We start from the raw sequence: 16,256 nt of genomic DNA on the forward strand, positions 1-16,256 counted from the left end.
ATGATTTTGTAGGGATAAGCTTTCTTTGGCCATGTTATTTTAAGAAGACATAATTGCCTTGTTAGTATGCTTGAAGTATTATTGTTTTTATGTCAATATTAAACTTTTGTCTTGAATCTTATGGATCTGAATATTCATGCCACAGTAAAGAAAATTACATCGATAATTATGTTAGGTAGCATTCCACATCAAAAATTCTGTTTTTATCATTTACCTACTCGAGGACGAGCAGGAATTAAGCTTGGGGATGCTTGATATGTCTCCAACGTATCTATAACTTTTGATTGTTCCATGCTATTATATTATCTATTTTGGATGTTTAATGGACTTTAATATGCTCTTTTATATTATTTTTGGGACTAACCTATTAACCGGAGGCCCAGTGCCAGTTTTTGTTTTTTTGCCTATTTTAGAATTTCGCAGAAAAGCAATACCAAACGGAGTCCAAACGGAATGAAACCTTCACAATGATCTTTCTTGGACCGAAAGAAAACCAGAAGACTTGGAGTTGAAGTCTGGAGATCCACGAGGAGGCCACGAGGCAGGAGGGCCCGCCCAGGGGGGTAGGCGCGGCCCCCACCCTCGTGGGCCCCTCATAGCTCCACCGACGTACTTCTTTCGCCTATATATATACTCTTATACCCTAGAAACATTAGGGAGGGCCACGAAACCACTTTTCCACCGCCGCAACCTTCTGTACCCGTGAGATCCCATCTTGGGGCCTTTTCCGGTGATCTGCCGGAGGGGGAATCGATCACGGAGGGCTTCTACATCAACACCATTGCCTCTCCGATGAAGCGTGAGTAGTTTACCACAGACCTTCGGGTCCATAGTTATCAGCTAGATGGCTTCTTCTCTCTCTTTGATTCTCAATACAAAGTTCTCCTCGATGTTCTTGGAGATCTATTCGATGTAATACTCTTTTGCGGTGTGTTTGCCGAGATCCGATGAATTGTGGATTTATGAACAAGTTTATCTATGAATATTATTTGGGTCTTCTCTGAATTCTTATATGCATGATTTGATATCTTTGCAAGTCTCTTCGAATTATCGGTTTAGTTTGGCCTACTAGATTAATCTTTCTTGCAATGGGAGAAGTGCTTAGCTTTGGGTTCAATCTTGCGGTGTCCTTTCCCAGTGACAGTAGGGGCAACAAGGCACGTATTGTATTGTTGCCATCGAGGAGAAAAAGATGGGGTTTATATCATATTGCTTCAGTTTATCCCTCTACATCATGTCATCTTGCTTAATGCGTTACTCTGTTCTTATGAACTTAATACTCTAGATGCATGCTGGATAGCGGTCGATGTGTGGAGTAATAGTAGTAGATGCAGAATCGTTTCGGTCTACTTGACACAGACGTGATGCCTATATTCATGATCATTGCCTTAAATATCTTCATAACTATGCGCTTTTCTATCAATTGCTCGGTAGTAATTTGTTCACCCACCGTAATACATGCTATCTTGAGAGAATCCACTAGTGAAACCTATGGCCCCCGGGTCTCTTTCTTATTATATTGCATCTCTTTTATTTACATCGCATCTCGTTTACTATTTTGCAATCTTTACTTTCCAATCTATACAACAAAAATACCAAAAATATTTACTTCACTATCTCTATTAGATCTCACTTTTGCGAGTGACCGTGAAGGGATGGACAACCCCTTTATCGCGTTGGTTGCAAGGTTCTTGATTGTTTTTGCAGGTACTAGGTGACTCGTGTGTTGTCTCCTACTGGATTGATACCTTGGTTCTCAAAACTGAGGGAAATATTTGCGCTACTTTGCCGCATCACCCTTTCCTCTTCAAGGGAAAACCAACGCATGCTCAAGAGGTGGCACCATGCGTCTGCCGATTTCTCAATAAGGAAAGAGGTTAACTAGATGATATAAGTGAAATGTGTTGTGTATTTCTTCCTAATAATATGTGTTATGTATATTACTACTGAATAAATTTGCATCGTGAGATTTTGAATTTCATTCCCTATATGTCACCTCCAAGACCATTTTGCTCTTGTGGTGTTCATTCAGCGAGGACCAGAACATATGGATGAAATAGTAATGTTATGGAGGGAGTAGTTTTGAAACCGATGTTACCAAAAGAAGAGAACGATTTATTCAGTGACATACCTATAGAACTCAGTTTCAATAGTAGTAATAGTACTATGGAATAACTTGCCGTGATTTGCAATTTTGGCGGTGGTGTCGCCATGGTAGCCAAATAGAAATATGGTTGGCCTTTCAAGTTATTTTATTTAATTGGATGGTCATTAGAGAGATTAGTTGGTTAGTAACTACAGGGTTAGTTGGTTGATAGCTATAGCCAAGCCTTGCTTACGCATGATCACACAGGAAAATTCACCGTGCTTTAATTTTTCTAGCTAGTCTGTAGCTTTTGGATTGGATCCTTCCAAAAGCTTTTATTCCTTTAATGTTGGTTGCAAGATTTTTGTTTGCTTTTTTCCTTTCTCTCTTGCTATTAGTTTGATATATAGTTTTCATCGACGTTTCCCACAAAACTACGATTATCAAGTAATTAGTTAAGCCATTCAATTTTTCAAGATCACAAAGAGTTAAGAAGACGTAGAGGTCGGTCATGTTCTTGTTAATTCAATTTCAAAAAGTAAGCTAATGCTTGTGATTATTGGTCCTGAAAATAGAAGTATATATATTCACCATGGATCACAGTTTCCTGATTTAGCATCTAGTTGCCCGTTGGACTTCCTTTTCACCTTTTTCTGCCAAGACCAGAATAATCCACATCATCTTTGGAACCTTGCGAGGTCCCTGTCAAGACTTAATCGTCACTTGCCCCGCAAGGAAAAAAGGGGGCCAAACAGGATACGGTGGCTAATCACAGGACCCATCTAGCTAGCTAGTTGCTACTGATCTGATATGTAACTTCTGTTCAACTCAAAATTAAGCAGCAGACAACTAATTTCACCTGTTTGTAGCTAGCTAGTTAGTGGCTACAGTGTGTTGAGCAATGCTGGTTAACCTGTGCCTAGGAATCCTTGAGTAGGTTACCATTGGAAAGAGGATTATATTTTCTGTTTCTATGGAAAAAATGAACCGGTTCAGGTGTAATCGTGCGTAAACTTTTTCTCAAACATGCCTCCGATCCATAGAATGGCATGCAAGGATTGATGCAATTCCTCCTGGAGATATTCGTATACGTACTTTCAGCTAATGTTTCGTGTAATCATATTTCTTTAAAGATGATATTCTTTTTTTTTGCAAGAATACATATCAATATTCTACATTTGTATGTATTTTTGGTTGGTGTTTTAGATGGTTGCTTGGGTTTTAGTTTTTCTACTTACCTACCTAATCGCATTCTCTTGTCGGTACTTTGTTTTTGTGTGCTCATGTCGTAATCTAACCTATCTTTATAGATTAATTGTTTGTGCTTTCTCGTTTTTATATTTTGCACCAGAACAAATAATCTAGATTGCCGTAATATATAATATGGACTCTAATATTTCAGTTACGTAAGAATAAATGTGAGTTGATTGTTTCCCTCGCCGTTAGATTTGCACAAGACAATCTTTATTTCATCCATTTTTTTTATTTTCTCTATACCAGTGTTAACCCCATTCTTATTTTCCCGGCTATGTTAGCTACCTCCTCATAAGCTCCTATCGTCTGTTGATATAGTTGTTGCCCTCCTCCTTGATCTCTGGCAGCTACCGCCTCCATATCCGACATTGCCTCTCATCGCCATGCTACCAAAGCGGGGCTTACTAGCATATGTCCATCCAGTTCTATCCCTCAACCTTCCCTCCGATCACTGGCCCAACAACCATCCTATGTGCTTGCCCTGGATGTTGATGCTTCTGCATTGGCTTGCAACACCATCCTGACATATGATCGCCATTCTCGCCTACCGACCATCTTTCTAAGTTTGAGGAGCACGATCTAACGATATGATGTGCATACCTACCAGGCAAAAACCCTAACCTGAACCCTCATCCTTAACCTGATCGAGTAAGAAGTACAAGTTAGTCACCACCACCAATTGCGAGGAGTTCGGCCGTCGTCGGGATCTGTCCAGTTCTCCTTGCCTCCAATCATAATTTTGGTGTTGGGAGGGGGGGGGGCGACCTTGGCTCCTCTTAGGCATGTCCAGAATCTTTAGTAGTATGAGTTTTGTGATCCTTGTAAGCAGCGCACTGGAGGAGGCATGTGTTCGTTGGGAATAAAGATCATCTGGTTCTTCATCTGTTCCACTTTCTTGGCGGCGCTAGAGAGTCATAGAGGTCTGCTCTGTGCAGTGATGGTCATGTAGTTCGACAAGATGCACTTCTAGGGGATCATCCACGGTCCAAAGTCCGTTCATCGCTCACAGCTTCCCATCTGTAGAAGTGCATGCTCTAGCCAATGCAACCAAAAGATCGATATGATGGAAGAGACTAGACAATACATTTATACGTCAACACTCCCCCTCACGTGTGGCTCCCTCGGGCCTAAACATGGACCGAAAGTGGACTACAATTTAATTGTATCAGCCGGGTCTTAACTCAGGACCTCTTGTCTCTGATACCATGTAGAAGTGCATGCTCTAGCCAATGCAACCAAAAAACCGATTTAATGCAAGAGACTAGGCAATACATTTATACGTCAACACCATCAATTCTGATGAGCGATTCAAGGGGTTTTCTTAAACCTTTAGGGTAATCAAGTTCGTGCAGGTGTATGAGTGGTGTTGCCATTGCTCAGGTCTAATTGTAGTCGGTTCACTAAAGTCATGGCAACATTTCATCTTGCAAGGATTGATACCATGGAGGAGATGTTCCGAGAAATTTTATTGTAGTTCTTAGCGTTAGGAGTTACATTATAGTTTATTGGATCATTGATCCATACATTGTACGTTAATAGTTGTCAAGTCTTAATATAGTTACATGTGATTCTAAAAAAATTATGTAGAACTCCATAGACATATTCGGACAACTAAATAATATCAAAGATGCATGCAATAATGGGATTGTAATCATTCTCCAAATGATTGATTAGCATCAACTAATCAACGCGCAATGTATCACCTGGACAAACAAACAGTAATCAAATGCACGTGTGTGATTATTGTGCTCATACACTCGCCACACACTGCATAGGTACTTAATTCCTCGTGTACTTTGAGAATCAAGAACAAACCTACACAAACGTATGTACTCTCACACGCCAGTCTTTGGTTGCCGGGGACAAAAGGAATCAATAGAGACATATTAGAATTTTTAATACGTACACACAAGATCATAACAACAATTATCAAAACACGATACCAAAATCACGCGCAAAGACCAGAACAAGATAATCATATTTATGCACCATAATCGCGACCCACCGACGGAGAATCAAGGAACAAAAGACTATGTACACACAAGACTATACGAACAATTATTATATCTCACAATACCAAAATCACACACAAAGGCTATTATTAATTTGCGGGAAAAACCTGGGATCACACACAAAGATTATTAGTTAGAACAAGAACAATTATATTCGCGCACCACCTAACCGACGGAATCAACCAACATAATCATGGCCATACAGTGGTTTGCCAGTATTGGGTGTACGACTCCTAAGCTAGCCCTCAGTTACCATGACAAGCCACCTACCAGATTGCTCCACGGAAATTATTGACGATCATGAGCTAATAATTCTGTGTACGTTGACGGATTGATCAGTTTTGATGGATTGATCTGGATGGAGTGATTTTGAGGAGAGGGCCGGCTCCATCGGATCAACAATTCCATCGCCGAAAGCTCCAACCGATCTGCATAATATTGCTTGCAACATTATAGGGATCCATTTTTTCCATCACCGTCTCTTTCGTTGATTCTGAAGAGACGCAGCAGTTGGGGACCTGGGATGCGTGCTACAGTGCGGCAGAGTACGCGTAGACGTGAAACCTTTTTAATTTAGAGATTTATTTAGAGTGGGGTGGGTTACGCTTTTTACCCGACGTTTGTATATTGATGACATTGCTGATCTCATTTATAATGTCGCCAACCAGTCGACATGTCCCTGAGCGTGAAGTTGGAGCTGTAGCATCACGGGGCGGAGTGGCGGCAGCGATGCCATGTGATGGGCAGATCGGGCCATGTTGGTGCAAGGTGCCTCCCGCAAGACTCGTCGGCGAAATCGGAGTTGCCTAGTCCTCGATGCGTGTCGCTGATTGTTTGGCAGTGACCAGTAGGGTTTTTTGTGTACCGTTCATTTGGAGGGGTCTTAATGGGTCATCTGCGGTGAATTGCAGTCCTTGTTCGAGGAGAGGTGATGATGATTACATGGCGAGCAACCTCGCGGTGTGTGTGGGTCCTATGGGTAGACAAATCGACCGGGTGCCCTTTCATATGGGCACGTTGTAACGGTTTTCGTCAGGATTTCCATCAATTAACCGAGCAACTCTCTTCTATCATTTTAATGAATCGGATCTTAAGAGATCGCGTTTAAAAAAACTACAACTTCAAAGTTTTTTTTACCCCATTTAACAATTTCTTTCATCTTGACATGCTAGGTACATCCACTTGTCAGGTTGGCATGGCTTGTGACTTGGATGCCAGCCCAGAAGCGCAAACCAGCTAGGTGTGTCGTCTCCTCCCTAACCGCACGACTAGACCCACATCCTCGCCCGCCCAACCCGCAACCCGCCCGACTTGCCGGTTCCCGTGAGGCCACAACAGTTAGGCGATGCTAGAGCTCACTGACGGCGATCGCTGGATTCGCCACCGGGCTGGGTGTTGCATGCCAGACGGGCGGGGATGTGGGCCATGTTTTTTCTTTTTTTTTTAACTGTGGTGTGGGCCATGTTGGTCCACGCTTACGAGCTGGATTACCGTGACCAACCAAGAAGTCGGCATGCATGCATGACAAGCGGGCCCTTGCCGGTTAGAACCGGAGCATGCAATTTATTTTTATTTTTTATTTTTTGAAATGGGGGCATGCAAATTGGTAAAACTTGATACGACGTACGTAGCAATTTTGAGATACATGAAAAACGTGGAATGAATCGACTCATTTGGCTGGACCACTGAGCCAGCGGAGTCAAGCATGCGTATGCACGCGAGCGAGCATTAGGTGCGCACGCGCGCGTACGAAAGAGTGATGGATGTACATACGTACGTACGACGTACGTTGGATGGTGATATAGAGTAGATAGTTAGACGAGAGCTGCTATACGTACGATCAAATTATGTACGATCTTTGCACGACAAGACTCATCTGGTGTGATGGGCCCAAACCTCAGGAAACAGGCCTGTCTCTTATCATACAAATCGTATGATAATAGATCGTACGTGAGGCAGTTTCGATAGTTAGACATGTTCGCTCGCTTGCGCGCGCGTGCAGTGCCTGCGTGTGAGATTCTGATCCTATCGACGACGGGGCGGGGCTCGCCGACGCCGACGCCGGAGCTGTCCCCGGGCCACCACCCTCGACGGTACCCGCGAGCTGCTACAGTGCACCCAGCCCCCCGCGCCGGTTGCCGTGGCCCTTTCGTGGCGGGTTCCCACCGCCACCGCCACCGCCACCCCACCGGCGGGCGTGCGTGCGTGCGTGCGAAGCTGTAGCCGTGGGACAGCAGGGCTCCGAGGAAGCAGAATGGAAGCAGCTGTAGCACTAGTACGTACGGTTCAACCGCCGAGCGGCTGTGCTAGCTAGTCTGCTTTGGATGATTGGCTCGTCTCGGCTGATGCGTTGGGGCGCAGGGGACCCCATGCAAAACGCGAGGCGAAAGCTGCCCCTCAGCTAATACCCCAACTCCCTCCCTCCCTTACAAAGTTGCAACAAGTTGGAACCAACCAACCAACCAACGAGGAACGAACCCACCCACACCTCCTCCATCCTCCACCTCCAACTTCCCTGCCTGCTGCCTCCTCTTACAAATACCGCATATCCACTGTGCCCTCTCCTTAACCAGCCCATTCGTTCGAGGAGAAAGAAGAGGGGAGACGAAAGAAAGGTGACCAAAGGGCCAGGAAGCGTCGCGAGGTACGTGCCGCGCCATGCCGATCTCGAGGGGTTTATCCATGCATTCCCCTCTTGCTCTCTTGCTTGCTTGCTTGCTTGCTTGCTTATGGTCTCTGTAACTCTGTTCCGCTCCGGCTCGTTTCCCTTCATCGTCAGATTAGATCAACAACGCATAAGGGATCATCTAGATTTACTTACATGCACGCTCCTTTGTTTCTGCAACCCAAATGCTATTTATGGATCATCAGCGGTCTAGGCGGATTGAATCATCTTGTATTTCTCTGGTGTGATGATATGGCGATGTGCGAGCAGGATTTTTGATTGCTTGTCGTGGCGTCGCTGTCCTGTGGGATTTGTAGCTGCCGCTAGTTTGGACTTTGGTGCATGATAAGATGACCACGGTCAAAGCTACCGACGGACTAGCAAAATGTTATTAAAGAGCTCATAAATTGCTTTTTTTTTCTTTTTGCTTGTAGACAAGTTTTTGTATGCTTAAGCTCGATCGGCATTAGCAAATTGGCCTTGCGCCGGCTGTTGCTGTCTTCTATGGCCAGTTATATCTAGATGTGATAATGTAGCCGTATGTTAGGGAAATGCATGCATGACCAAACTCAATCAGTATACCAAGCTTGTCATCATGTTGCTTTTATCACAAATGATTGCAAGCTTCCAAATGTTGATTAACTATGTCATAGGCCATAGCAAATAAAGTCCTATACTATTAGAGGAGTACAGCTCAGGCAGTTCCAAGAATTTCAACGGACACTGCCCAATTGACACTGCTCCCTTGCTTGCTTGCGTATGGTCTCGATCCGTTCCATCCCGGCTCTTTCTTTTCCCTTCATCATTCGATTGATCGCCGTTAGATAAGGGGTCAGCAAGGATTTAATCCTTGTTGCTGCAGCCCAAATGCTGTTTATGGATGCATGATCGGTTTAGTCGGATTTAATCATCTTGCTTTCTCCGGTGTGATAATATTGCGATGTGCGATCAGGATTTTGGTTGCCACGGTGTCGCTGTCCCGTAGGATTTGTAGTCCGCAACTAGTTTGGAATGTGGTGCATGAGAATATGACCATGGTCAAAACTACCGACTAGCAAATTGTTATTAAAAGGCTTTTTTATTTACTCGTAGACAACTTTTTGTATGCATGCTTGAACTCGACACGAGCAGATTGGCCTTGCGCCGGCTGTTGCTGTCTATGGTCAGCTATCTAGATATGATAATGTTAGGACGATGCATGACCAAACTCTTTCAGTAAAGCAAGCTATGTATGCTTTATATCACAAATGATTGCAAGCTTCCAAGTAGTATTAATTAACTATGTCACTAACGGGTCATAGCAACTAAGTCCTAAACTAATACAAAAAGTACAGCTCAGGGCATGCAGTTCCAAGAGTCTCAAAGGACACTGCCCAATTGTAAATGCTTGTACTCCTAATATAATCAGTCGTACGCGAACCCACCAAATATATATGATCCAATTCGAGGTTCGCTTGTGATGTCTTATCCCCTGGTTCTTTCCTTTATTTAGTTCGAATGAGCACGTACGGGGTCAATTCTTTGCGTTACCTTTGTCTCCTTGATTCCTCTTTTGCTTTTACTTTTTTTCCTTTTATATGCTGAACTCAGTTTGATAATGCCGACGGCGAATAAGTGCGTAACTGATTGGAGCATCTGGATTGGAATGACAGCCTAATTTGGTCGCTATCGGTTATCATGTCAGATAGGTTGTCAAACTCCACACATCAATTCTTTCCAACCCTGCATGTCATTTTCCTGGAAGGTAGTAAGGAACTATAGTGTCCACGTGAAGGGTATATACAAGATTTTCTCTTTGGTGCATTGTCGGTTTCAATTCATCCAATGAGTGGAAAATCCCAACTTCAAAAAAAAAGAGGCGAAAATCATATGTATTTTCTTTTATATACATGATATACATTGAGTTATCAATAACAATAAGTATACTTATTAAAGATACTTTATCGTCTGCAGCAGCAGTATGGGTATTGAGGTTGTACTCCAATCTTCCAAAGAGGAGCTGGATTCTTCCATTGTCCCTCCATCTAGCGACAACATGGAAACGCCGGATGATAAGGGTGACCGTTTAACGGAACTTTCGGGCACTATCAATGCTGAAAGTTCTTTGGGTGCACAGTCAGACAATGGCATCTCAGAACCATTAGAAGCTGCTGATGTGAATGGAGATATTGAGCATGATGATTCCTCAGCCACTGGCCACGCTGAACAGAATGATGATGGTAAGCTTGTTGTGGTTTATGGTTCAGTTTAACTTGCTGTTTGATTGATCAACTGGAGGGAGCAGCCTAATGAAAATTAATGGTTCTCTAAAACTGCAGAGCCCGTTGCAGATGAAGCCTCTCCCATCATCATCGAGAAAGGAGACGTGGTGCAACATTGTGTTGAAATTAGTGCACATGAACAAGAGAATCAAGAAACGTTTCCAGCGACAGAAACAGCGGCAAGTGATGGTTACTCAGTCACATCCATGGAAGATGTGCAGCCTAAAAAAGGTGCTCAGTCAGAGCCAGGAGATGTTAGTGGGTACCCTCCTGATCTACCCAGCGACAAGAATTCCACTGGGAATGGAAATGTCTATGAGAATGCAAAGTGTGTATTGACAAGCTCGACGAAGAAGATGAAGGTAATCTCTCTCTTTTCTTTTCTGTTGTTTTGCATGAGTCTTCAGTTGCTTACCCATTATCTTTATGAGAGACATTTTAGCATAACAACGCGCATAATTCTATACATGTAATTTATGTATGTCATGTACAAATTTCTTACAGAGAAGCGCGTCTGCGACTACAAGGAAGCCCCTACAAGCTACAAACAGAAACAGTCATCCGGATGACTGGAATGCTTCCACTCTCACTAACTCGTATGCGCTTCACAACCTAAGCGCGCATGTTATACGCTTACATCACCTTGTCTCTTCCAAAATGCTTAGTTAAACAATCTTTTGCATGTAGCAAATCGTCGAATGGAAAGACTACTACTGTCCCGTCAAGCCCGGTCTTCAGATGTACTGAACGTGCCGAGAAGCGCAGAGAGGTATATGTTCCTTTGTGACATGAAAGATACAAGACATGGCGAGGGATAGGGGAGAGGTTCTCATCCTTAATTTGTTTCATGGTCTATTGCAGTATTATTCAAAGTTGGAGGAGAAACATCAAGCTATGGAGGAGCAGAGGATTAAGCTGGAAGCTAGGTTGAAGGTAATTCATCATGTTTTTCGGCATTTTCCAAGATGATCGACGGATCCTCTTCTCTATACATACATGCTGAAGAATTTTCATAACCAAACACTCACTGATCTATTACATTGTGAATGAATCTGCAGAGGGAGCAGGAGGAGGCTCTCAGGCTACTCAGGAAAAGCCTGACATTCAAAGCCACACCCATCCCAAGCTTCTACCATGAGGCACCTTCTCCCAAGGCTGAATACAAGAAGGTAGGTAGAAGGCGAAAAAATATCAATTTTCAGAAAATGCTTTGATCCTAAAAGTTTTAAGTACTGATTGCTCACACATAATTAATAAATTTCTTGCTTGCAGCTGCCCACAACCCGTCCCAAGTCACCGAAGCTGGGGAGGAAGAAGGCCGCCATGAACACCTCGCACTCATCGGAGGAGAGCGAGAGCACGAGGCCCTGCTGCCGCGCAAGCCGCGACAGACACGACAGCAACTGCAAATGCCACAGCAGCAGCAGCAAGCCACGGCAGCAGCAACATCCCACAGCAAGCTCATCCAAGAAGCAGCCCAACAAGAACCATGCCCACAAGCTATCGGCGCTCAACATCGCCGTGTGCTAGTTGCAGCATCTGCTTCTTCTTCCTCCAGCAGCACTTGGTTCGGTGCTAGATCCTTGTGCCTTCATGGATCATGGTGAAATCTGAGTCCAGGAGGGGGAGAAGGCTTTTTCTCCGTAAGTTATGAGAGTGACTTCGGCTTCAACCGAGGTTTGCGGTGGTTAAGTTATGTCATGAAAATAAGTTATGCACACGGGGTTGCGAATGTGCCGTGAGCGAGGTCAGTCACAAGGGTTTTTGTGTCCTAATTATTTCATCTCACTTTGCATATTTATCACAGATGTGAGAGTGGCATGTGCTGTATCTGTACAAATGATGTTTGTTTCTCAGTTTGTGGGGTTTCTTGATGTAAGTTATATTGTGCACTCATGCAAACAGAGGGTTTGTTTGCTTGTTGGTGGTTGATGAATGACATTAAACTATTTATTTATATTCACTGATCTTCAGTGGAGTTTAAGTTGGTAGCTGTGCAACTTTTTTCTGCTTGTACAATGAATGTGGTATTTTGGTTTTGTTGGCACTTGTTAATTGCTAATAGAAAGATGCCGAGGACAGCAAATCAAAGCCCTCAATTTGCTTAGGTGTTGTTTGAAGAGGGAGAAAATAGATACGACCCCTTTCGATTATGTGAATAAGTTTTAGATTGAATTCCTCTACTGAAAGGATTGAGATGGGTCTGCAGTTTGTCTAAACAAATTCTGATTGGGCATGAGGACATTTTGCCACATTCTGGTTGACTCTGGAAATCTTGCTGTCACTCAAGCAGAGTATTCATGTAGGTCAATAACCTACTGTTTCCTTCAGAAAGAAATATACGAAAACTGCAGAGACAGCACATGCAAGCAGCTACAAAATTTATTTTCACTCCAAATTCAGCACCTGTAGTATAACTCGAAAACATGACATAGACAGAACCATAATCGTGCTGGTCTTTGTGCTCTGCACTGACACTTCGAATTTTTCAACCAATCAATCCTAGTCCAATCCTAGTTACCTTAACTTCCTAATAAGCATGAAAAGATCACAGCAGATTCTTCTGAGCAAGTAGAACCCCCGCTGCCGTACAGACGACGATAGAGAGAAGGCCATCCCTGGACATCATGCGCTCCTTCCATGTCAAGGGAGCAGACACCTGCTTCAGCATTTCCTGGAACTGCTCTTTCGTGTCGTCCAGCGAGCCGGAGTTGTCGATCACTATGTCGGCTTCCGACTTCTTCCAGTCCAGCGCAAGCTGAGCGTCGATCCTGCTCTGAGCCTGTTCCTGGCCGCACCCGTCTCTTGACATGAGCCTCTCAATCTGTGTTTTGGGATCCACCCATATGACAACCACGGGGTCCGTCCATCGGTCCATCTTTGTCTCGAACAGGAGTGGGATGTCGACCACGATAACCAGGCATCCCTTCACCCATAGTTTTAGTATCTCCCAGAATATACCGCATGAAATGTGTGGGGCCAGAAGACTGAAAGTAGCCACGATGGAGAAACCAAAGTGTAGTCAGGGATCAGGATTGAGACATGGTGTAGACAAACAAGAATCCTTGATATTTCAGGGACTATATTCATGACAAAGAGTATGAGCATGCAATGAAATGTATCTTGTTATACCCACTTTGCTGTGATGTTTTTATTTTAGGAATGACATAAACAGTATTGTTAAAGGTAAACCTTGTCACATTTCATCATCCATTTATGAAACACAAGTCGATATTTATGCACACAGTTAACAATGAACTGAATATGCAACCGAAGTATGACATTTTTCTAGAAACCAGAACATGATGAGATGTCAAACCAGAAATAGGTGGAACTGCTTCCCAAAAGCAGTATTTATATAGTAACTGCCATGTATACAAACTGGATCAAAATTCTATTGGCCAACATAGCAGAAAGAAAGAAAAATGTAACTGCCATGTAAATAAACTGAATAAAATATATTGGGCAAGCATAACAGAAAGAAAGAAAGAAAGAAAATCAAAAGCAATGCCAGTAGAAGTTGTACCGGTTTAGAAGCTTGCGTTTTTCTGGGTCAGAGAAAACAATCTGACCCAACTGAGCTCTGTCAATTTCTCCATTTTCCAACAGAATGCCATTCCCAAAAGCTTTTACAATCTTCTTCCAACCTCCAGTACCTTTCTGCACTACATTCTGTAAATCATGTATCCGTAATCAGCATAAGGCTCATAACAAAAAGTTTACAACATGAAGTCATTTTACAGTGTCTGGGGAGATCTCACAACAAATAATAAGCCTAAAATAGTACTCCCTCCGTCCCAAATTAGTTGTCGATTTTTCTAGATACGGATGCATCTAGACACATTTAGTGCTAGATACATCTGTATCTAGACAAATCTAAGACAACTAATTAGGACGGAGGTAGTACTAAGCTTGCAGTCTGAAGCTCAAGTACTAAACCATGAAAGCAAAGTGTGTGTAACTGGTCTCAAGGGTAGTCTTAGATTTGCCTAGATACGGAAGCACCTAGACACATTTAGTGCTAGATACAACCGTATCTAGACAAATCTAAGACAACTAGTTTAGGACGGTGGTAGTAATAAGCTTGCAGTCTGAAGCTCAAGTACTAAACCATGAAGCAAAGCGTGCGTAACTGGTCTCAAGGCCCAAAGTATAACATTTGCGTCATACCAGTCATTGTGCTGATATGGTTCCATTTATTTATGATCCAGGGATATCCCAGCAATGGTAAGATAATGATGAGAAGTTGAAAATAGATTCAGAGTTCCAGTTAGACAGAGGATGGAGACTTTTCGCCTCAACTGACTCCAATCTACTCCCATGGGGCTGATTGAGCATGGGATTGGGAATTAAAGGCCTTAACTTCCACTAGGATTGGGTATTAATGTATTCCTTAGCTTCTGCCAGGCATTGCTAGCATGCTGGCTTGTGGCTTCTTATTCGTCTGCATTTTCTTCCCTTCTTATCCTAGGATCCCGAATCGTGTGGGAGTTTCCTTTATCCATGGAGACAACCTATGATCCTCACCGGCTGACAAAGCAGGGGATATGACTAAATTGGCCATCACCATCACGTTCTCTTAACTACAGGTTCCATTCCTCGTTACTGGGAGTAGTGTCAGGGGTGAGAAAACTCCCAAGGTAAGACCCAGCATATGTCTTTGCCCTCCACAAAGTTAAAATAAATACCAAGTGTTAGCTTGAAAACGAGGGTGAATTTTGTTTTAGCATCGACAAGGTAAGACCCAGTTCCCAGGGAGATAGGAAAGGGAATTAACATCGACGCAATAAAACGGAAGCAGTTCTCCACCGAGCACAGTCGGTAAGTTAACTAAAACGAGGGTGAATTCTGTTTTAGCTTGGAAAAAAATCTTCTTTTTTCATCACAGAGAATCACATCTATCCCCGTCCACAAATAGCCGAAGTGGGCACAACCTATCCGCATGCTATATATAGAACTTGTTACAAAATTAAAATTGTCACACTCTGTTCTAGTAAAACAGCAACGAAACAAAATTGTTACTACCATCGCTGTGACTGAATTCAAGTAAAGCAGCAACAATGCTCGCAAACATCGAGACCTCCGTAGACAGAGCACAATGGACAGACCATCAAAACAGAGGTTTGCACAGTAGTAAAGTACAATCTAACAAGCTTGGAGGCTTACCCGGGCCACGACGTCGGCGTCGACCACCGGGACGCCGGCGGACTTGAAGAGGCCGGAGACGGTGCTCTTCCCCGAGGCGATCCCGCCCGTCAGCCCGACCAGCCGCATCTGCAATCCAGGTCCACCGGAAACGGGCTCACATCGGGGACAAGCAGAAAAGGAAATCGAAAACTAAATCCGATCGCAGGCCGCCGGAGAGGGGTCGAGAGGGGTTGCTCCGGCGTGGCGCCGCGGCAGGGCTGGGTGAGCGGAGGGCGGCGAATTCAGAGGGGGAAAGTCCGCCGCTTCGGACGGCGCTGCGTTTCTTGGGGGAATTACCTTGAGATCTCGAGGCCGAGTAGCGTCCGCGCGTGGTGCGGAAGCAGGGGGACCTCTCCGCGGCGCCGCTACGCCGCGAGCCTGTCTTCCTCCCCTAGTCGGCCGCCGGACGCCGCCGCCGTCACGGGTGAGTCGTGAGAGAGAGTCAAAGAGAGGAGAGGATTTCAACGACGTCGGCCGTATTTACCCGTAGTTGTTTGTAAACCTAAAAACATTATTCAAAAAAGAAAGATATACAAAGAGTTTTGCTTTGATACATCCCCTAGAAAAGTTTGCATGAATCTAAAAACGAGCATTCTCATACATTCACTATCAACTAATTCTCCCAATGCATCAGAGAAGAGGTTATCATGATTTGACATTTTTTATTAAAGAGTACTCCCTCCGTAAACTAATATAAGAATGTTTAGGTCACTATTTTAGTAATCTAAACGCTCTTTTTACAGAGGGAGTATCTTCTAATCTCCACCTTTGATCTGCATCAAAATTCGTAA

General features: G+C 43.8%; 2 protein-coding genes across 3 annotated transcripts; one reads left to right on the forward strand and one right to left on the reverse strand.

Annotated features, from left to right (window-relative positions):
• The first annotated feature begins 7,755 nt into the window (after positions 1–7,755).
• LOC123076752 (protein WVD2-like 2) lies at positions 7,756–12,235 on the forward strand. Of its 2 annotated transcripts, none has more exons than XM_044498867.1 (8): positions 7,756–7,996; positions 9,974–10,236; positions 10,336–10,640; positions 10,783–10,874; positions 10,966–11,047; positions 11,140–11,211; positions 11,337–11,447; positions 11,551–12,235. In XM_044498867.1, the coding sequence occupies exons 2-8, from the start codon at positions 9,978–9,980 to the stop codon at positions 11,806–11,808; spliced, it is 1,179 nt and encodes a 392-aa protein (XP_044354802.1). In that variant the 5' UTR covers positions 7,756–7,996; positions 9,974–9,977; the 3' UTR covers positions 11,809–12,235. The 2 variants fall into 2 exon arrangements, with proteins under 2 accessions (XP_044354802.1, XP_044354801.1); XM_044498866.1 differs by having other exon boundaries at positions 7,768–7,996; positions 9,971–10,236.
• A 402-nt stretch (positions 12,236–12,637) lies between these two features.
• Positions 12,638–15,956, reverse strand: LOC123076754 (dephospho-CoA kinase). Its single transcript, XM_044498868.1, has 4 exons — positions 15,763–15,956; positions 15,445–15,552; positions 13,805–13,950; positions 12,638–13,265 (listed from the first exon to the last, which is right to left on the reverse strand). The coding sequence occupies exons 2-4, from the start codon at positions 15,550–15,552 to the stop codon at positions 12,827–12,829; spliced, it is 693 nt and encodes a 230-aa protein (XP_044354803.1). The 5' UTR covers positions 15,763–15,956; the 3' UTR covers positions 12,638–12,826.
• Between the last annotated feature and the right edge of the window lie 300 nt (positions 15,957–16,256).

Source organism: Triticum aestivum, chromosome 3D (genome assembly GCF_018294505.1).
Source record: "Triticum aestivum cultivar Chinese Spring chromosome 3D, IWGSC CS RefSeq v2.1, whole genome shotgun sequence".
In the NCBI taxonomy this organism is placed as follows: domain Eukaryota; kingdom Viridiplantae; phylum Streptophyta; class Magnoliopsida; order Poales; family Poaceae; genus Triticum; species Triticum aestivum.